Genomic DNA, 21,287 nt, shown 5'->3' with positions numbered 1-21,287 from the left:
GTTTCACCGTGTTGACCAGGATGGTCTCGATCTCTTGACCTTGTGATCCACCCGCCTCGGCCTCCCAAAGTGCTGGGATTACAGGCTTGAGCCACCGCGCCCGGCCCTAATTCTTTTATAAGTTAATAATCCTGCAGGAATACAGCCATCATCAAGAGACATCAGCTTTTAAGTGGCTTCTTTTTGTCTTGCAAGGAGAATACTTCCTTCATTTCGTTTTCACATTTAACTGCTGACTGTAAAATGGTAAATATGTTCTAGCACAGCAGTATTGGGAGTGTGGTCTGCAAATAGGTACTGACCACAAAAAGTTTATTAGAAGTTTATTGCAAGTAAAAAATTGTAAGAATTTAGAAATTTGTATAGCAATCTGACAATTTAATGCCTGTTGATTTTGGTAACATGACACTAATACATATACACTATTTTCACTGCATTTTACAAAAGTACTACATTGTGATAAATTAGTAACTAAAAACTGGTTGTTCACCATAGCTAGAGAAGCACTTAAAGTCCTGGTCCATTCATCTATCAATCCAACATATACTGAGCATTGTTCTAGTTATTAGAGATATACAAGTGTACAAAACAAAGTAGCTGCTCTTGTGATTTTTACATTCTAGTGAGGAGAAGAAGACAATACATGAATAGGTTTTATGTAAATGAAAAAAACACATCAGTTAATAATTAGTGCTATAAGAAAAATAAAGTATGGTAAAAATGTAAGAGAGTGAAAGGGGTGCTATTTTAGATGGTCATTTAGATGGTGTTATTTAGATGGTCTCTCTTGAGGCCCTGACATTTGAGCATGAAGTGAAGGAATGGGCACGTGATTCCATAGCAGAACAGCTTTCCAGGGACAGTTAAAAGGTAAACTGTTAGGAGGAGGGCACTCACTACAGAGTATGGTATTTAGTCTGGTTGGAGCACAGAGGTAGTCAGAGGCAGAAGATGATACTTAAAAGGAAAGAAGAGGCCAGATTATAAGAGTGTTATTAGGATCCAGTTAACTTTAGGGCTCCTGAATTAAATCTAAGTGGGTTAAGACCTCCTAGAGAATGTGGAATGATGTGAAAGTCTGGATTAGATTTTAAACTGATGTGTGACCAGAGTACAGGAGAGTAAAACTGGAAGAAGGGAGACTAAATAGGAACAGTGAGGGAGAACTGAACACACACACACACACACACACACACACACATTATTATACTTTAAGTTTCAGGGCACATGTGCAGAACAAGCAGGTTTGTTACACAGGTATACACGTCCCATGGTGGTTTGCTGCATCCATCACCCTGTCACCTATATTAGGTATTTCTCCTAATGCTATCTCTCCCCTAGCCTCCATCCTCATATGATCCCTCCCTAGACCTCCATCCCCTAACAAGCCCTGGTGTGTTGATGCTCCCCTCCCTGTGTCCGTGCGTCCTCATTGTTCAACATCCGCTTATGAGTGAGAACATGCAGTGTTTGGTTTTCTGTTCCTGTGTCAGTTTGCTGAGAATGATGGTTTTCGAGCTGAAAATATTTTGCTCAAAGTTTGCAAAAACAAGTAAGCTTTTTGCCTTTGGCAACTCAGTAAACTGATGCTGGTTTAGATTAGGTTGGCAGCAACAGGTAGAGAGAAATTGTTAGCTATGAAGTGTATTTTGAAAATACGACTAAAAGAATTTGAGATTACAATGAAGGAAATGAGATAAACAGAAAGAGCAGAGATAATTTGACAGATTTTTGTTTACTAGTTATCTAACTGGAAATGTCTAGCAGATACACATTTGGAAGTCATTTATCAAAGATCCTGGTATTTAGAGCCATAAAACTAGATGGAAATTGGAAAAAGGTGGCATTACTTGTGTGTTGTAAACAAAAGATCACCAAGACATTTGCTGATGAAAAAAAGACAAGATAGCCTTACAGTGTGTATATGCTATCATTTGTGCAAAATAATATATGATTTATTTTTACATGCCAGTCACTCTTCCAAGTCGTATAAACATATTTAATCATTTACAACTCACAAATCTACGAAGAAGTACTATCGCTGTTAGTGCCTTTTTACATTAAGAGAAAACGGAGGCACAGGTCAGCTAAAAGACTTGATGGTTACATAGTAACTGGAAGAGATAGAACTTGAGTTACCGGCAGTCTTGCTTCATAGTCCAAGCTCTTAAACACCACTCCATATTGCCTCTCATTGAATGTGTATTTGCTTTTATTTGCATATAACATGTTTAGAAAAACATAAGAAACTGGCAACTTTGGTTGCCTTCAAGGAAGCTAATTTGAGGGTAGGGGACAGGGGTGAAAGAGCAACATCGCATTATATAAATTTTTTTTTACTTTTTTTTTGGAGACAAGGTCTGTCACCCAGGATAGAGCACACAGTGGTGGAACCACTGCTCCCTGCAGCCTCGACACCCCAGGTTCAAGCGATCCTCTCACCCCAGCCTCATGAGTAGCTGGGACAACAGCTACCACCATGCCCAGCTAATTTTCTTAAAAAAATTTTGTAAAGATAGGGGTCCAACTATATTGTCCAGGCTGGTCTTGAACTCTTGGCCTCAAGTGATCTTCCCACTTCAGCCTCCCAAAATATTGGGATTACAGGGATGAGCCATAGTACTTGGCCTATTTTGAATTTTAAATAATGTGACTATATTATTCTCCTCATCATCGCTATTTTTTTTAGAGACTTTCAAAGTTACCGCAAATCAAATCATCACTATTTTTTAATAAAAATAATGTAACTATAAAATTGGTTTTCACTTTATTCAGTAAGGAGTGAATATAGAAAAGAAAAACTGTCTGAAGATTGAGTCTCAAGATAATTCAATATTTGCAGTTTAGCTTTTTAAAATCACCAGGACAATGTGGTATTCCAGAAAGCAAGTAAAGACAGTGTTCCAAGAAGAAGGAGGTAGCTGTGTCTTTCCAAAGAAAAAAAGATGACAACTGGAGCTGCTCAATGATTTGGGCAATAAGAAGGTAACTGCTGACCTCAACAAGAGCAGTAGTGAAGTGTTAGAGACAGAAGCCTAACAGGAGAAGACTATGTGGAGAGAGTGAATATAAATAATTCTGAATTACTGAATTCAGAATTCAATTCTCTTGCTGTAAAGAGAAGAGAAATGAGACTGGAGTAAGTGAGACGTGAGGAAACAAGGTACAGTGTGATGGTTAGTCTTATGAGTCCAGGCATGGCTAGACTATCATGGTCAATTACTTAATCAAACATCAATGCAGGTGTCACCTTGAAGGTATTTTGTAGATATTTTGTATGGTTAACATCTATAATCTCCTTAAGGAGATTACCCTCAATAATGTGAGTGGGCCTCATGCAATCAGTTGAAAGCTTAAGAGAAAAAACATTTCTAGAGAGGAAATGTTTGCCTTCAAGAAAGCAAAATGAAGTATTAGGCTGGGCATGATGGCTCATGTCTGGAATCCCAGCACTTTGGGAGGCAGAGGTGGGAGGATTACTTGAGGTCAGGAGTTCAAGACCAACACCAGCAACATAGCAAGACCCCATCTCTACAAAAAATAAAATTAGCTGCTCATGGAGATGTGTACCTGTTGTCCCAGCTACTTAGGAGGCCAAGGGGTGAGGATTATATGAGCCCAGGTTTTCAAGGATGCAGTAAGCTATGACTGAGCCACTGGATTTCAGCCTGGGTGACAGAGTGAGGCCCTGTCTCTAAAACAAACAAACAAACAAACAAATATCCTGAGCTTCTAGCCTGCCCCATAGATCTCAAACTCAAGACTGCATGACTCCTCCCTGATTTCCAGCTCACTGGACTACCCTACAAATTTCCAGTTTGCCAAACCCCACAATTGTGCTGAGCCATATCAGTGAAACGTGTGTGTGGGGGGGGGGGGGGGGAGGGGGGGGGGGGGGAGGGGGAGAGGGAGAGGGAGAGGGAGAGGGAGAGGGAGAGGGAGAGAGAGAGAGAGAGAGACAGAGAGAGAGAGAGGTGTCTATCTCTTAGTTCTGCTTCCCTGAGGAACCCAGACTGACACAAAAGGTTCCTAAAAGATGGGAGCTGTTAGAGTATGTTAGCAAGATAAAAAGAGTTACCTAATAAAAGCGAGAAATTTTGAAGTAATGAGAGTGAGAACAACTTGAAAGACAAAGTTCTAGAGAAGGTTTGGGATCAGATTACTGCACAAGTACAAGGACTGGCCTTAGAGGCCACTGTTAATAAGAAAAAGGATAGAGAATATGAGTATAACTGCAGCTAGATAGGTAGGTTTAATCCCTGAAGGATTCTCTTTAATCGGGAAGGACCATCCCGATTAAACAGGCAAGATAATCAGCTAAATGTGAAAAGTGCATAGGAAATGTAGCTTTGAAGAGAAAGTATAAAATAATTTTGTTAGGATGTGGAAATAGCTTGGAGTATAATACTCAAAGGGGATTACCAGGCAGCATTAAAGGATAACTTGGGAAAAAAAAAAAAAAAAGGAGAGCCCATCCCTTATAGTTATGTATTTTTGTCTAGCCACTTTCGGCTCTGGTGCAGGTATGGGACAGATGGTTATATACGGTTTTCCTAGGGAATATGAAAGCAGAACACAGAAGCAAGAAAGTTGACAGTATGAAGAAGGATGTGATTATAATAAAGAATGATAAAATCTAAGTGGGAAAAATAAAGGCAGTGAAGACATGAAGGGTGTAAAGAACATTAAAAATGTAGTGTCAAAGTATTTAAAATCATAATAATAAAAAAAAACACTAGAGTGGAAACACAGAAAAAAACATTGGAACAAAAGGAAGGTTCATCAAGAAATGGGATGCCTAAAATGAAGACTGAGGACATTGGCCCTTTTAATCGATAATCAACAATTTGCATTTCTTCTCATTAAACATAAAACTGAAAAGTAAAAAACTACATTTATATTTAGTGACAGCTATTACACCTTTGAAAACTATTATTAGACACCCTGAAAATATGTCTGATATAGTGGAACAAACTAGATTTTTAAGATAGATGATTGTAGTACTTTATTTTTACAACACTTTTTGGTAGGACCAGGTGGAGATAATTGGGATCATGGGGACAGTTTCCCACATACTGTTCTCATGATACTGAGTTCTTTTTTTTTTTTTTGAGATGGAGTCTCGTTCTGTCGCCCAGGCAGGAGTGCAGTGGCGCGATCTCAGGTCACGGAAACGCCTGCCTCCCCAGTTCAAGTGAGTCTCGTGCCTTAGGCTCCCTAGTAGCTAAAATTACAGGAGCCCTCGACCAGGCCAACTGATTTTTGTATTTTTAGTAGAGATGGGAGTTTTGCCATGTTAGATAGGCTGGTCTTGAATGATCTGCCTCCTTGGCCTCTCAAAGTGTTAGGATTATAGGCGTGAGCCATTGCACCTGGCTGATAGTGTTCTCGCCAGATCTGATGCTTTTTTTTTTTTTTTTTTTTTGGGAGATGAAGGGTCACTGTGTCACCAAGGCTGTTGAGTACAGTGGCACAATCTCAGCTTACTACAACCTCTGCCCTCCGGGTTAAAGTCTCCTGCCTCACCCACCCAAGTAACTGGGATTACAGATGCACGCCACCACGCCCAGCTAGGTTTTTATTTTTGTTAAAAAACAGGGTTTCACCATGTTGGTCAGGCTGCTCTTGAACTCCCGACCTCAGGTGATCCGCCCGCCTTGGCCTCCAAAGTGTTTGGATTACAGGTGTGAGCCACTACACCCGGCCAGCTAGGTTTTTGTATGTATATTTTTTGAGACAAAGTCTTGCTCTGTCACCCAGGTTGGAGAGCAGTGGTGCAATCTTGGCCCACTGCAACGTCCGCCTCCAAAGTTCAAGTGACTCTCCTGCTTCAGCCTCGTAACTGTGATTATAGGCACGCATCACCACCCCTGGCTAATTTTGTATTTTTAGTAGAGACAGGGTTTCACCATGTGGGCCACGCTGGTCTTAAACTCCCGACCTAAAGTAATTGACCTGCCTCAGCCTCCCAAAGTGCTGGAATTATAGGCGTGAGACATTGCACCTGGCCTGAGATCTCTCTCTCTCTCTCTTTTTTTTTTTTCCTGAGACAAAGTTTTGCTCTTGTTGCCCAGGCTGGAGTGCAATGGCATGATCTCGGCTCATTGCAACCTCCACCTCCCAGGTTCAAGCGATTCTCCTACCTCAGCCTCCTGAGTAGTTGCGGTTACAGGCATGTGCCACCATGACCAGCTAATTTTGTATTTTTAGTAGAGATGGGGTTTCTCCATGTTGGTCAAGCTGGTCTCGAATTCCTGACCTCAGGTGATCCACCCACCTCAGCCTTCCAAAGTGCTAGGATTACAGGTGTGAGCCACTGCACCCAGCCGGAGATCTGATGGTTTTATATGCCTCTGGCATTTTCCCTGCTTGCACTCATTTCCAGCCTGCTGCCCTGTGAAGAAGGTGCCTGCTTCTCCTTTGCCTTCTGCCATGATTGTAAGTTTCCTGAGGCCTCCCTACCAATGCAGAACTGTGAATCAATTAAATCTCTTGTCTTTATGAATTACCCAGTTTCGGGCAGTTTTTTTATAACAGTATGAAAACAGACTAATGCAATACCCAAAGGAATATAAATCATTCTATCATAAAGACATATGCATGCCTGTGTTCACTGCAGCACTATTCACAATAGCAAAGACATGAAATCAACCTAAATGCACATCAATGGTAGACTGGTTAAAGAAAATATGGTACATATACACCAAGGAATGCTCTGGAGCCATAAAAAAGAATAAGATCATGTCTTTTGCAGGGACATGAAGATGGAGGCCATTATCCTTAGCAAACTAATGCAGGAAGAGAAAACCAAATACCTCAAAGTCTCACTTATAAGTGGGAGCTAAATGATGTGAACACATGAACACACAGACAGAAACAATGGACAATGGGGCCTAACAGAGGGTGGAGGTTTGGAGGAAGGTGAGAGTCAGGAAATACAACTAACGAGTACTAGGCTTAATACCTGCGTAACAAACTAATCTGTACAACAAGTCCCTGTGACATGTGCTTACCTATTTAACAAACCTGCATATATACCCGTGAACTTCAAATAAAAGTTAAAAAAAAATTTAATCTTCAATAAACTCAGAAAATACATGCAATCCCTAACCACAGTATAAGAATATATGAATATGGCCAGTAGTAGGATGAGCAGAGGGCATTAAAAATCAAAGCAAGGATAGAAAAATTTGCATGACAACCATATCTCTAAGAAAAACAAGCACTGAGCATGGGGGGAGGCCACTTCTATAATCCTAGCACTTTGGGAGGCCAAGGTGGGAGGAAGGCTTGAGACCAGACTAGGCAACATAGTAAGATCTCTTCTCCACACACAAAAAAAAATGAAAAAAAAGAAAGAAAATTAGCCAGGTGTGGTGGCACATGCCTGTAGTCCCAGCTTCAGGAGGGCTAAGGCAGGAGGATCAATTAGCCCAGGAGACTGATGCTACAGTGAGTCGTAATCATGCCATTGCACTCCAGCCTGGGTGACAGAGCAAGAACCTGTCTCAAAAATAAAAAGCTGTTTTTGCTCTGTAGAATACAGAAACCATCAGTTATTAGTAGTAGTAGGTTCCACAGAAGATAAAGTATGTTATGGTCTGAAATAGGAGTATTATCTCCAAGTCTGTACAATAGGCAATTAAATTCCCAAGTCTCTACTCCCGTAGAGAGTAGGCAGTCAAGCAATTCCTTTACAACATATTCATTTTGGAAGTCTGGACATTTATCTTCTCAAGAAAATAAACCAGAAATCCAGAGTCATCAGACATACGTGTGTGATTATGTTTGGTGTGTGTGAGTGCCCTCAGGGTTTCTTCATTCTGTCCAACTCCAAGAGCAGACAGCAGCCAAGCTTAAGTAGACTGGAAGATCCTTCTGCAAAGAGACTGAACTTCTCCAGATAATTATCTTGCTGAAGATAATTATCACTAGCAACATTTGAGGGTCTACAATGAAAATACTAGCTGACCAACAGACTGCTCTATAGTGATGCTCACCAATCTGGAAGCCAGAGTCAATGTCCCACCATGCCAGAGGCACACATATACCCCTCTCTACCAGTGAGCTTTTTAGTTTCTCACTCTCAACAATGACTACAGAGCCAAGAAACAAATATTTGAGGAAAATGTCCAATATGAAAGTTTAAAAAGCAGAGAAGAATAAAAAAGGTTAGGGTTTAGAGCAGAAGTAAACCTCAGAGATAAATTAATATCAAAGAAAAGGTAACTACAAAACATAGAATGCTTAAAAAAGAGAGGTTTGGGCTGAGGTCAGGAGTTTGAGACCAGCCTGGCCAACATGGTAAAACCCTGTCTCTACTAAAAATACAAAAATTAGCTTGGTATGGTGGCGCATGCCTGTAATTCCAGCTACTAAGGAGACAGAGGTGGGAGAAACCTTGAGCCCAGGAGGTGTAGGTTGCAGTGAGCCAAGCTTGTGCCACTGCACTCCAGCCTGGGTGACAGAGCAATACTCCAATTCAAAAAACAAAAAAGAAAAAGACTTGGAGAATAAGAAAGAATTCTTAGAAACGTAAAAGATAGTCAAAATTGAGTTTAATAAACATGAGGTAATACAAGAAACAGAGAGGACTAAGAAAAAAAAAATAAACATACGTAACAGTGTATCATCACGAAATTTCAAGATGTCAGTAACAAACAAACAAACAAAAATCTCAGAGCATTCAAAGACAAGAAACAGGATCAGAGTCAGAGGTCTAAAATTGGCATTGGACTTCTGAACAGCAACGTTGGAAACTAGAAACAAATTCTTAAGAAAATAGTTTTCAATGATGAAATTAAAATTGGGTCAAACTATTAAACAAGAAGCTACAACATAGTTTTCAGGCATGTAAAGTGTCAAATACGTATCTCCCAAATGCCCTTTTTCTAAAGAAACTATCAGAAAATATGCTACACAAAAAGGAGAGAATAAATTAAGAAAGAAAGAAAAGATGATGGGGATCTAAGAAAGAAAGAAAAGATGACGGGGATCTAAAAAAGAAAGACAAAAAACTCCAACAGCAGAAAAGTAAAATTAAAGGACATCTAAATTCTAGAAAATTAGGTATGATTTTAAAAAATTAAAAGCACAAAAACAAGTATGTTACAAAACTGACCAGAACACTTGTTTAAAAATAAAACCAAAATACTTCACAAGTACACACGACAAAGAAACTTAAAATACCAACAAGTTATGGCACAATCATAAGATGGTACCATGATAGACATTTTTTATTTTTGTACTTTTCTTTTTCTGAATTCTCCATAAGTAGTATATATAATTTTACATATACTGAAAATATTTTAGTGTATAATATGAAACAAAAATATGTTAAAAATTTTTCAAGTTCTCTGCCCTCTTTACAACCAAATCAAATAAGCTTTGCTGTGTTCTATATCAAAATCACAACATTTGGCCAGGTGCAGTTGCTGACGCCTGTAATTCCAGCACTTTGGGAGGCCGAGGCGAGTGGATTGCCTGCGTTCAGGAGTTTGGGACCAGCCTGGCTAACATGGTGAAACCCCGTCTCTCCTAAACATACAAAAACTAGCCGGGTATGGTGGTGCATGCCTGTAGTCCCAGCTACTTGGATGCTAAGGCAGGAGAACTGCTTTAACCAGGGAAGGTGGGGAGGCAGCAGTGAGCCAAGATTGCGCCACTGTATGCCAGCCTGGGCAATAGAGTGAGACTCCATCTCAAAAAAACAAAAACAAAACAAACAAACAAACAAAAATCACATTACACAATTACTGAGTGACTTGTGTATGTTAAATATTTAACATAAATTATTTCATTTATATGACTCAGAAAACAAAAGAATTATTTCATTTAGGCTACCCAATACTACAAGACTATCAGCATATATGCTATAGAGATAAAGAAAGACACAGAAGTTACTTAATTTGTCCAAAGTCACCAAGTTAATAAAATAAACTCAAGATATGGGACGCTTATAAAGTAATTTTAAAAATCACTGTTTCTTTACAAAAACTGGCTGCCAAAAGAAAGTTAATTTTCAGAACCAGTGACAGAATGTAAAAGAGAATAATCTAAGAAAATTGACAGTTCTTTAGTTAGAAAACTTCCAAAGTTATTCTAGACTTAAATATACAGATTCAAAAAAGTAATTAAATTTTAAAGTTGTATTTTATTTTATGAGTAAAACTACACGATACAGTGGATTTGCAGACTTGGCCAACTACTGGGCATTAATCCAACAAGAACATCAGAAGTCTATTACATACAAACCCCAGAAAATTGAATAAAGGTTTTATATCTAGAGGAGGGGTGAAAAACATAATGGTGAAAACGTAAAATAAGACAAAGTAAAAGGACAAAACAATGAAAAGGTAAAACTCTAGAAGAATTTTGAAAAATAAATATAAAAAAGTTAAATATAAATACAAAAGGATCAATTATTTATACCACATGGTCTATTCTTTGATAATGCCAGATTGCCCTAAAATTTTCACATCTTAACTGTAGAAACCAGAAATAATCTGTGTCGTTAAGAGTTATAAATAATTACTGGATTTAATAAATAGAATATGGGTCCTGAGAGCAAAAAGGTAAGTAAAATGAAAATGCAGGCCGGGTGTGATGGCTCATGCCTATACTGTAATCCCAGTACTTTGGGAGGCTGTGGTGTACAGACTGCTTGAGCTCAAGACTATGGGCAACATGGCGACATCCCAACTCTACAAAAACTACAAAAAAATTAGCTGGATGTGGTAGCATCTGGATGTGGTAGCATGTGTCTGTGGTCCCGGCTACTCAGATGGCTGAGGTGGGAGGACCACTTAATTCTGGGAGGTGGAAGTTGTAGTAAGAAATGGAAAATAAACACACATTAAAAAAAAAGAAAGGAAAAGAAAATGCATGCTGATCATTTTCTTAATAGCAGTTCTTGATAGTTTGTCTACTTATTTCTGACTTCCCCATCTGCCATGTCTTATTACTTTTTATTAAAATAGAATAAGCAAATCAATAAATTCTGAGTAAAACCATGAATGAAGGGAAAATACTGGCAAATACTATTATCCCTTTTTGTCATTACAGAATAATAGCAGCAGCTTACTAAATGCCAAACATTGTCCCAAGCACTCCTAATCTCTTTTCTTTCCCACTTTGCGAATAAAGAGAGTGAGACAGCTATGTTAAGGACTTGTCCAAGGTTATCCAACCAGTAAAAGGCAAAGATGGTTATGAATTCAGATAGTCACTCCAGAATCTCTTCTATCAACCATAGTATTACATGGTTTTAGCAACTGAAGGCCAAAGAAAAAGATTTCAATTTTCTGAGCAAAAATTATTTTCAGCCTATGATTATAAATTAAAGCAATTTCATGTCATTTCTTTCCTCAGAGATGCTAGCTCTGTAAGAAATGTTAATCAATAATAAATCATGTGTCAATATAAAATCAACCATAAGGCATAAAGAAATGTTTATCCCTTAGGAGTCTTAGAGTGACTTCTTAATAACCACTGATGAAGACTGACCTCATGGTGATCTCAACCACATTTTCTAATTTTTTTCCCAAATTCATTTTAGGAGGGAAAAAAGTGAACATAATCAATCATCATGTCATTATTAATACAACTTTTGTATTTTAACTCCCCTTTGTTCAAATTAGCATTTTCTCTTTGGAAGTCAGAGGTAGTCAGCATTAATATATTTATAACATCACAGAAAATTAAGTAGGTAAGAAAATAACAAAAAATTAAAACATTAACCAACATTACTCATCCTGAATGTTACCCTCTAACAAAAATCTGAAGTCAACAAGTTGTAAAGTATTGGTATACAATTTAAAAGCAAATGCCTAAAAATAAATATAATCCTGAAAAACAATTCTTTGAGAGTAAAATCTTCATAACATGAAACAAGAAAGTGGTAAAACAAAGAAAATCTCATTTTTGACCTTAAAAAAAATATTTCCTCGTAAAATAAAAATGTCATCAAATTTGAAAAAGAAATATGTTCCCAGTCTCAGATTATAAATTCACTAAAATAATTATGACACAATATTTCTTATGTAAATTAAATCCATAAACTGTACTGCTATGTCCAACTGAGACATCTATTTCTAATAAAAATAAGGGCACTTAGTTCTGAATATCAATAGTTAATGAAAACTATAATAAGAAGCTTCTTTATTATAACGAGTCAAACAACTAGGACAGTAAGTTTTAAAATTCCAACTAAGAGAATAGAGAAAATATAAAATTTACTTGTTAACAGTCTCTCTCATTTTAATGGTAAAAAGTATTCTAAAAAGAGAGTTTACCTCCAATGGAAAAATAAGAATATACTTATGACTGTGGAATAAACAGACATAATGAACTACAGAATGACAAAAACTTTTAATAAAAATGTAGTAAAAGTATACAATTAAATGCAATGCATAAACACTGACAATAGGGACACATTATTTAATTCATAACAAGAAAATGGGATATTTGGAAAACAATTTAAAAATACTACTGATAAGATCACTCTGATGACTTATGAAGCTCTGGAACTCATCACATCTGTACCCTACAAAATAACTAACCTGATTGTCTCTCTTCTCAGCTAAGATATAAGCAATGTCAAGGAGCATTTTATTCCAAAGCCGATAATCATATCTGGCCATAACTGCCTTGTAACTGTCCATGCACATAGTCTTTGAAGCAGAGGATTAAATGTTCCTGCCCATTTTATCTAGTCCCCAAGACTTGTCCTGTAAAGTGAATAAAAATGATTATCTTTTAATCTATTCCTTGTACATATAGCATTAAAAATAAGAAAAGGGCAAAGATGAGAACAAAATGTCCTTGAAAAGATGGATAATTGTTGGTCAACCTGGAATTAAGTTCTCAGCAAGCCCTTTGTGCTTTGTTAATTGGTAGGTGATTGCTATGTCTCACATTTTATACAAGTGAGCCTTGGAAGATATGACCATTAATTAGTGTAGACACATGGAAATTATAGTAATACTTTGAAGCAAATTGAGAGCACGACTGAAGAGTAAGTTTTATCCTTTGAAAATTCTGTATAAACATGTTGTTTGTTTTTTTGATATCTGATTTTGAAAAATAATTTCAAATTTAAACAGGCTACATGATGATATTAATGTAAAAAGAACACAGGTGAAAACAACATCACATTCATGAAGTAGTTTTAAAAGTTATGATGGATATAGGTAGATTGTGGAAAGACACAGAAAAGCAATGGGGGGAGGCAGGAGACAGTCAATTCAAAAGGAATAGGAAGAAAGCCATAATGAAAATATATTTAAACATATGTAACATTAGCAGATAGAGATAACCAAAGGGATAAATATAGAGAAAACGATACAACAAAAGTTACTAAAAATGAGCAAAGAAAAAACTGAAATGGATCATGATAAAGGCAGTAAAATACAGTAATGCTGCATTTACATGGCAATGGAGGACAAGTAAATCAATTAAAGTGCATTATTCACAAAATTAAAACAATGTTTTAAGAGTTAAAATATTCTGCATATTTCTATAATACAGCACTCCTCTTATGTTCCTAGAGCATACGGCATATACTTAATCTTTTAAACAGAATGCATACAAGTTTCTAAATTAAAGAATGGTAGCTTGCCCCTACAGAGAAGCCAAAGATGGTATTGTAACTTAAGATCTGTAAACTAATTTTTGTGTCTTCTTGTTTTAAATAGTCATTTCACAATACTATCAGCCCTCAATTAACTTGTTGCTTCTCCTCTCTTGGCCTTGGGAAACCCAGATAATAACTTCTGTATCAAAGCAAATTAATTAATTTTTATGACAGCAATATTAGTCATTTACAAGCAGTTTCTACTTTATTTTTTAAGTTTTTTTTCCTTCAAAATTGCTGAATTTCCTATGCATATGACAACCAGGTAAATAGGCATTACTGTACACAGAAAGAAGTAAGAAAGATGAAAAGGAATAGAAAACACAAAGAAAAGAAAAAAAGCAAAGACCAAATGCAGAGGATACTACTAAAGGTCATAAAATTAGGAAAAAAAAATGTAAAATATTATATAACTGTTTGAATAATGAACAGCATTTTTACAGTAACTTTTTAAAAAGGATCAACTGGGTACAAAATCTTTTTCTTCCTAAGAAGACACTATCAAAATATAGAATAAACTGTATCTGATGTACGTTCTACATAGATATTTTTCAACAATTACATTTTTATTTTGTCTTTTGAAAAAACATAAAATTTGATAAAATATCTACCTCTCTTCCTAATGAGAAAAGAATACTCTCAGAAAAAACAAACTGTGTTTCATGTTTATTTTCTTAGAACTGTAACTAACAATGAAAGATACTATGAATTCACTAAGTGAAAAAAAGAGAATTGGGAAAAAAGGAATGAAAAAATATATAGATGATTCCAGTTATTTTCATATTGGCTTTGGGCAACAGGTCAAGCCAGAAAATGACAAAATTTTAAAGCAGGCATTTGCAATGAGTAGTTCCCAAATCACCAAGTATCAACACTGTCTAGGAACTTCTTGCCCAGCAATCTGTCACAACAAGCTCTGTAGGTGATTCTGCTGTGTACTAAAGTTTGAGAAACAGTGCTTTAAATAAATTAGATAAATGAGAATTTAAAATTTAAATGAATAAAATGTAATTAATGAGTCTAAATCTGGTTTATTATGATAGTAAGTAAGATAAATACGGGCAAAGTTACTGCTACTAAAAAGGATGTAATTTGGGATTATTTAAACATACAGTTATGAACACCCAATGAGTATACACACATTCCACTAATATGAATTTTTAAAAAATAGTCATTTTAGGTAGTCACAGTTAAAGCAGGGAAGGAGAAACAGAACAACTGCTAAATTAAGAAAATTACCTCGTTATTGAAAATCAAGAAAAACAAAGAATACAGTTGGTTGACAAGTTGTCATGATAATTCTAAAAGAAAGCAAAAGTGAAAACTAATCTGTTAGTTCTTCAAATTATCTACAGCCAACCTTAAGAACTGATTTTAAGATGTTAATATTTGAATATGTTTAAGCTATTACAGCGCTAGGAATAGGAAGAATGTCTGTTACCCTACTGGATGAAACTGTTCCAAATATATAAACAAGTATTTACCTACTTATCTTTAATAATAATGAGCAATAAAACAATGTAATTATGCAAAGAGAAAACAGAATAAATTTGGAATTTCAACTATTATTACTTGGGTTTTCCAAAGAATTTGGCCTAATGGTCTCTTAAAATTTCTCTAGTTATAAATAAAGATGCACATCGGTACTAAACATTCAGATAAACATTTGTTGACACTGGCCAGAAAATTTCTATTTTCATTCTTAAGGTTACCAAATGCTAGTTATCAAACTAGGCATACATTTTAAGAAAAACTATTCAAATGAATGTTTTATTCTAATTAAATTTTTAATTAAATCTTATTCTCATTAAGTTTTTAATCAGAATAAAACATATTCAACAAAACTAAATGAAAGGAAATAAAATGTTGGTTACTTACCAGCAAGGGTACTTGTATGCCTAAAAGCTCTGACCTGGGAGTCTGACAAACCCGTCAAAAGGGAGATTACTGTGTCCATCATATACTCATCATAAATTATGCTATACTGACATTGTCGAATCAGGACTCCAATAAATTCACAAAAGTTTGAACGAAATTTTTTCCACTGAGGTCCAGGCATGGTAAGGGGATAATCACCACTGTCCTAAAAAAGAGAAAAAGAACATATTCAGTATGTCATATTAATAGAGTTTGATCAAAGATTTTTTTTTCTTCCTACCTATATAGGAACCCTTTTGTGCAAAGCAGTTATAAAAAGAAATAGGTGACTTTTGTGGTACATTTGATTGATTTATCTTTCTTTGGTTTTGATCTACCACGGCTAAGTAATTCTTAAAGTACTCAAAATAACTATTTTAGAACCAGCATCTACTTTATTGTTCTAAGCCTTTCGTTGAAAATAATAGTTCCCCTTTGTTGTATTTGGATCTTAGTTGAGATAATTCGAAATAGTAAAAATTTTTAAAAGTTTTGACTAGAAAGGATGATTGCTATTTGAATTTTGAACAAAGTAAACATGATACCTGTGTCACAGTACATCTTTCAATATTTTGAACTAAATTTTTAAGAAGCAACAATTTGAAAAGTATAAGCATTTCATTTAGAAGTCCAGAATAACCTTTTACACCTGAAATTCCAATCTAATTTCTTCAAATTTTACTATGAACTCGATTTTAATTCTACTTCATACACTGGATTAACTTTTCTAAGAAAAAAATCTGTGTTCTTGATATCACCAGATTGTGTCATCTTGTTTAAAACACAAAACTTAGAGTACAGCCCAACTGGCTAGCGGTTTCCCTCTCTGGCCTAATACACTTAAGTACAGAAATAGAAATTAACAAGGTAGAGAATGAGAAATTCTGTGAACACAGTTGCCTAAATATTCTCAATGTGTAGCTTTTTGTCTTTTCTAGAACAAAGTGCTGTTAGATCCCAAGAACATGTAACAAAAAGCAGAGATTAGAAGAGACTGGACTCAGAGTCAAAATCCTGAAAGAAAGTTAATGTTGGTGCTACATGAGTGGTAGGGGGTGCTACATGACTGGGAATGTAAGTGTAGATTGGAGAAGTTATACAGACTAGAGAGCAAATATATTTCCTAAAGGTATTTCAGCAGTCTATCTGCTGCTTCTATATCACAAAACCCCATTATAGTAAAGTTCCTCTTGTTTTATACCAACTAAGAGAATCAGCCATTTTGTGATCCACAACAACTGAACCTGGGCCCCAGGGAAACTACAGAGAAAATAAACCACCTAACCAGGCTCAACATCAAGTGAGGAAGGGAAGGCAGAATAATCAGTACTTCGGAAAACCTGAAAAACAAGCATACTTCAAAAGATTCAAATGTAGTACAACAAACAAAACCCCTAAGGAACTAAAATAATTGATTTCTTAATTAAACAATTCAGTTCATGAATTGAAGAAAATAATGATCATTGACAGGAGATACATAAGTAGCCTGGAAAATAATGTGTAAGAAGTATCTGAGGGGAAAAAATGTAATTTGCCAGATAAGTCTTCTGGAAAAGCCTTCTAAAGTGAATGACTGAGGTATTATGTCTTTATTCCTTTTTTCCTTCTTTTCACTGATCTGAAATGCATAAATGTTGCAGGGTATTCAGTCATCTTGCAACCATGAAGAAACAAGTATGAGGATCATGAATGCTGAAGAGAAAAATGGGAGGAGTCTAGGTCCTTGATGACTACTCCCACATTTACTTTGCACGACAAACTCCTTTGAGTTTAAGCCACTATTGGTCAGCTTCTCTGTTACTTAGAGACAAATGCACTCCTACTGTTGGAGAATAATTATGAGCAGTGAAGAAACATGAATTATTTAGTAAATGATTCTGGTACAACCGGTGTTTACTAGTGGCTTCCATTTAGGATGTAGAAGGCAACAATGAGAATAAGCCAAATCAACAACAAAAAAAGCCTTAACTTTTCTTGAGGTCATTTTGAGCTGAAGTAATTTAAATTCCAAAGAATGATAAAGCCCTCCAAGAAGAGATGAGTCATACAAACTCTATCACTGGTAGTAGAGCCTGGGAAGAAAAGGAGACCGCCATAAAAATGGGTGAAAAGAAATCAACTAAAATTGTAATACACTGTGCAACACCTAGGGGCTGCTAGCTTGTCAGTATGGAATGACAAGGGGAGTTTGCACTCACTTAAAACTATATTCCACAGGTCTTAGGCTTGGCACAGTGGCTCATGCCTGTAATCTCAGCACTTTGGGAGGCTGAGGCAGGCGGATCCCCTGAGCTCAGGAGTTCAATCAGCCTGGGCAACATGGCTCTACAAAACATCTCTACAAAAAAAATACAAAAATTAGCTCTGTGGGGTAGTGCATGCCTGTAGTCCCAGCTACTCAGGAGGCTGAGGTAGGCGAATTGCTTGAACCTGGGAGGCAGAGGTTGCAGTGAGACCACACCACACCAGTACACTTTCAGCTAAGGACAATAGAGAGACTTTGTCTCAAAAACAAACACAAACAAACAAGCAAGCAAACAAACAAACAAAAAACTATATTCCACAGGTCTCAACCAGGTACCAGGTACTCACAACAAAGCCTGGGGACAGGGAAGAAAAACAAAGAACACCTCTCTTGTTGAGGCAGGCCTATGGGGGTAATCATGAACTGCTGGGGGAAAGACGAGATGTCTAGCTCACTTCTCCAGGCCTCTCTAGTCTACAAAGTAGCCCCAATGTGGTGGGAAGAGGAGTAAGAAATCGAGTCATCTGGCACAGCAAAGACCCACTGCAGCTGAGAGAAGTGTAGAAGAAAAAACCCTCTATGTGGGGGAAAGAAGGAGACAAAACAATGTCATGAGACCTGAATCCTATACCAATACCAAGCAGAGGCCTGCCAGTATTGAAAGAGGGGCAGAAACCTTGACTGTTGCTTAACTATGAAAAGCCAAAAACTATACGTTATGGCTTATTGTGTGAGATAACTGAGAAAAAGTGCTCCATGACTTCAGAGTACATCCATGCAGAGTCCATCATTTGGGTTTTCGACATTTAATAAGTTTGCTTAAAAAATCTGTAAAACAGAAAAAAAGCATTTGCAAGTGATTAAGGTAAGCCCCGTGTATGTTTGAGTGAAAGTACTACTTCAGGCACAATGCCTCCTGATTAACAGCTATGCAGGGAGGAAGGGCCCACACCGCTACAGTACACTTCTGATCCCCTTTGTTTTACTACCCGTATCTAAATAAATACTTTTGATAATAGGTAACTGCTCTCTTACTAAGAGATAGTCTCTATCTGTAGAAATGTATTTTGAAAACACTTATTTTGCACAGCAATTTTGTATCCATTTAAACTAAACTTTTATCAATAAAGCACCACTGTTTACATATTAAAAAAAAAAGAAAAGAAAAGAAAAGAAAGAGGGGCAGAATCCCCCACTGAAGGCCAACCAAAGACAACACAGAGGTTGGCTGCTACATAAAAGGAGAGACAGGAAGGGTGAGGAGGCCTCTTGGTGGCTCCAGGCACACAAAGCATAGTTAAACTGAGGGATGATCAGGACAACCGATGTCCCTCTCACAGCGCCAGCCAATAAGCAACACCAGTCTACCACTAGCAGAAGGGGTAACAGTATGGAGAGAGATGCCCTCTGTAGCATTGGGGTGCAGAGACAGCAGAGGTCTCTGAAGGTGAAGCCTGAACACAGAAAACTTTGGAATCCTAAGCAGTTCATCACTAATCTGAAACCTGTGATACATTAGATAGTGACAGCAACAACAAAACACACATCTACCTCAATTCCTGACTGCAATTAAAATTTTATACATTTGAAACTTTTAGTTTGTGTACTGTGTGCAAATATTACTGTAAAAATTTTTTGGAAAAAGAAAAAAAATTCCTGTATCCACTTCAAGTTTCTTAACTCTAATGCAACTATTTACAAATTTCTCCCTTATATACACACTTACACATGCCACGTAAAACGAACTATAAAGATGGATGGTAAAGTGACCTCCCTAAATTGAATGACTGTTCTCCCTACAATCTCTTCTTCTTTCTCTGCTTTATTTTTCTGTATAACATTTATTGCCATCTAGCTACCATAATATTTTGCTTAGGTATTTCATTCATTGTTTTTCCCCCCACTAAATCGAACGTAAACTCCATGAGGGCAGAGATTTTTTTGGCCTGGTGTATTCAGTGCTATATCCTCGATGCTTAGAAAGTAACAGACACTCAAATATCAAATGAATTAACCATTAGGCCAGGCACGGTGGCTCATGCCTGTAATCCTAGCACTTTAGGAGGTCGAGGCGGGCGCATTACCTGAAGTCAAGGGTTCTCGACCAGCCTGGTCAACGTGGTGAAACCTTGTCTCTATGAAAAAATACAAAACTTAGCTAGGCGTGGTGGTATGAGCCTATAATCTCAACTATTTGGGAGGCTGAGGCATGAGAATCATTTGAACCCAGGAGGAGGAGGCTGCAGTGAGCAGAGACTGAGATCACGCCATTGTAAAACTCTGCCTCAAAAAAAAAAAAAAGTTTTTTGAAACTATCCACATTAACATCTTTGAGAACACCATATTTCTGAAATCACTAGCATACATTCCAAATTCTACAGTGCCATTCTCTAACTTATCACAGTATTACAGTCAGTGCTTAAGATATAAAACCACATCTATGAAGTTACATATCACCATGATAGAAACAACTTTTCATTAAAACTAAGGATACTAAAAACTTGGGCTAAGATTCGCTCTCTCAGGTGATCCTATACATTCCCAAACTCCAATGAAAGATAGAGCTTGTTTCTGTTTTTTCTGGGGAACTTCTATTCATGTTTAAAAACTACTTTTTAAAGGCAACAATGAGAATAAGCCAAATCAACAACAAAAAAAGCCTTAACTTTTCTTGAGGTCATTTTGAGCTGAAGTAATTTAAATTCCAAAGAATGATAAAGCCCTCCAAGAAGAGATGAGGCATACAAACTCTATCACTGGTAGCAGAGCCTGGGAAGGCTTGGCACAGTGGCTCATGACTGTAATCTTTTAAGCATAAATATTTTGTGACACACTCACACTTCAGATAATCAACTCATCCTTTGGGTTGTCAGCTATTAAACCTGTCAAGGTATAACTGCAATTAGTTTACAAAGCTCTATCCCCATTTAGGATGTGGGCTCATGATCTACAACTATGACTTTATTGGTCTTTAAATATACAGTTCCCAATTAAAAGTTGGGCTATATTAAGTGTTCAACAAATATTTATCAAACAAACAAAAAAATAAATTAATCTCATAAAAATACAGTTAGAAAAACCAAGTTGTTCGTTTATTCAGCCCTTGTTAAAAAGTTATACCTGGAAGGGGCTTTGAGATAGCTAATTAGAGTCATTTCACACACCAACCACTAAGAGGAAGAAAAATATTAAGTACATAGGCCAGATGCAGTGGCTCATACCTGTAATCCCAGCACTTTGGGAGGCTAAACAGGTAGATCCCTTGAGTCCAGGAGTTCAAGACCAGACTGGACAACATAGTGAAACCCTATCTATACATTAAAAAAAAAAAAAAAGCTGGGCGTGGTGGCATGCTGCTAATCCCAGCTACTTGGGAGGCTGAGGCACAAGAATCACTTGAGCCTGGGAGGTGGAAGCTGCAGTGAGCCGAGGATGCACCACTGCATTCCAGCCTGGGTGACAGAGCTAGACTCGGTCTCAAAGAAAAACATA

At 36.9% G+C, this 21,287-nt stretch overlaps 1 protein-coding gene across 1 annotated transcript in view; it reads right to left on the bottom strand.

Moving 5' to 3' along the window:
* STAG1 (stromal antigen 1) overlaps positions 1 to 21,287 on the bottom strand; it is a 410,571-nt gene that overhangs the window by 179,726 nt on the left and 209,558 nt on the right. The window contains exon 7 of the mRNA XM_017528196.1: positions 15,512 to 15,716. Within this exon, the coding sequence (XP_017383685.1) occupies positions 15,512 to 15,716 (205 nt within the window). The remainder of the gene's footprint in view (positions 1 to 15,511; positions 15,717 to 21,287) is intronic.

This window comes from Cebus imitator, unplaced genomic scaffold, assembly GCF_001604975.1.
Source record: "Cebus imitator isolate Cc_AM_T3 unplaced genomic scaffold, Cebus_imitator-1.0 Scaffold53, whole genome shotgun sequence".
Lineage (NCBI taxonomy): Eukaryota > Metazoa > Chordata > Mammalia > Primates > Cebidae > Cebus > Cebus imitator.
Note: the sequence above shows the minus strand (reverse complement) of the source record. Positions and strands in the feature narration are given on the sequence as shown.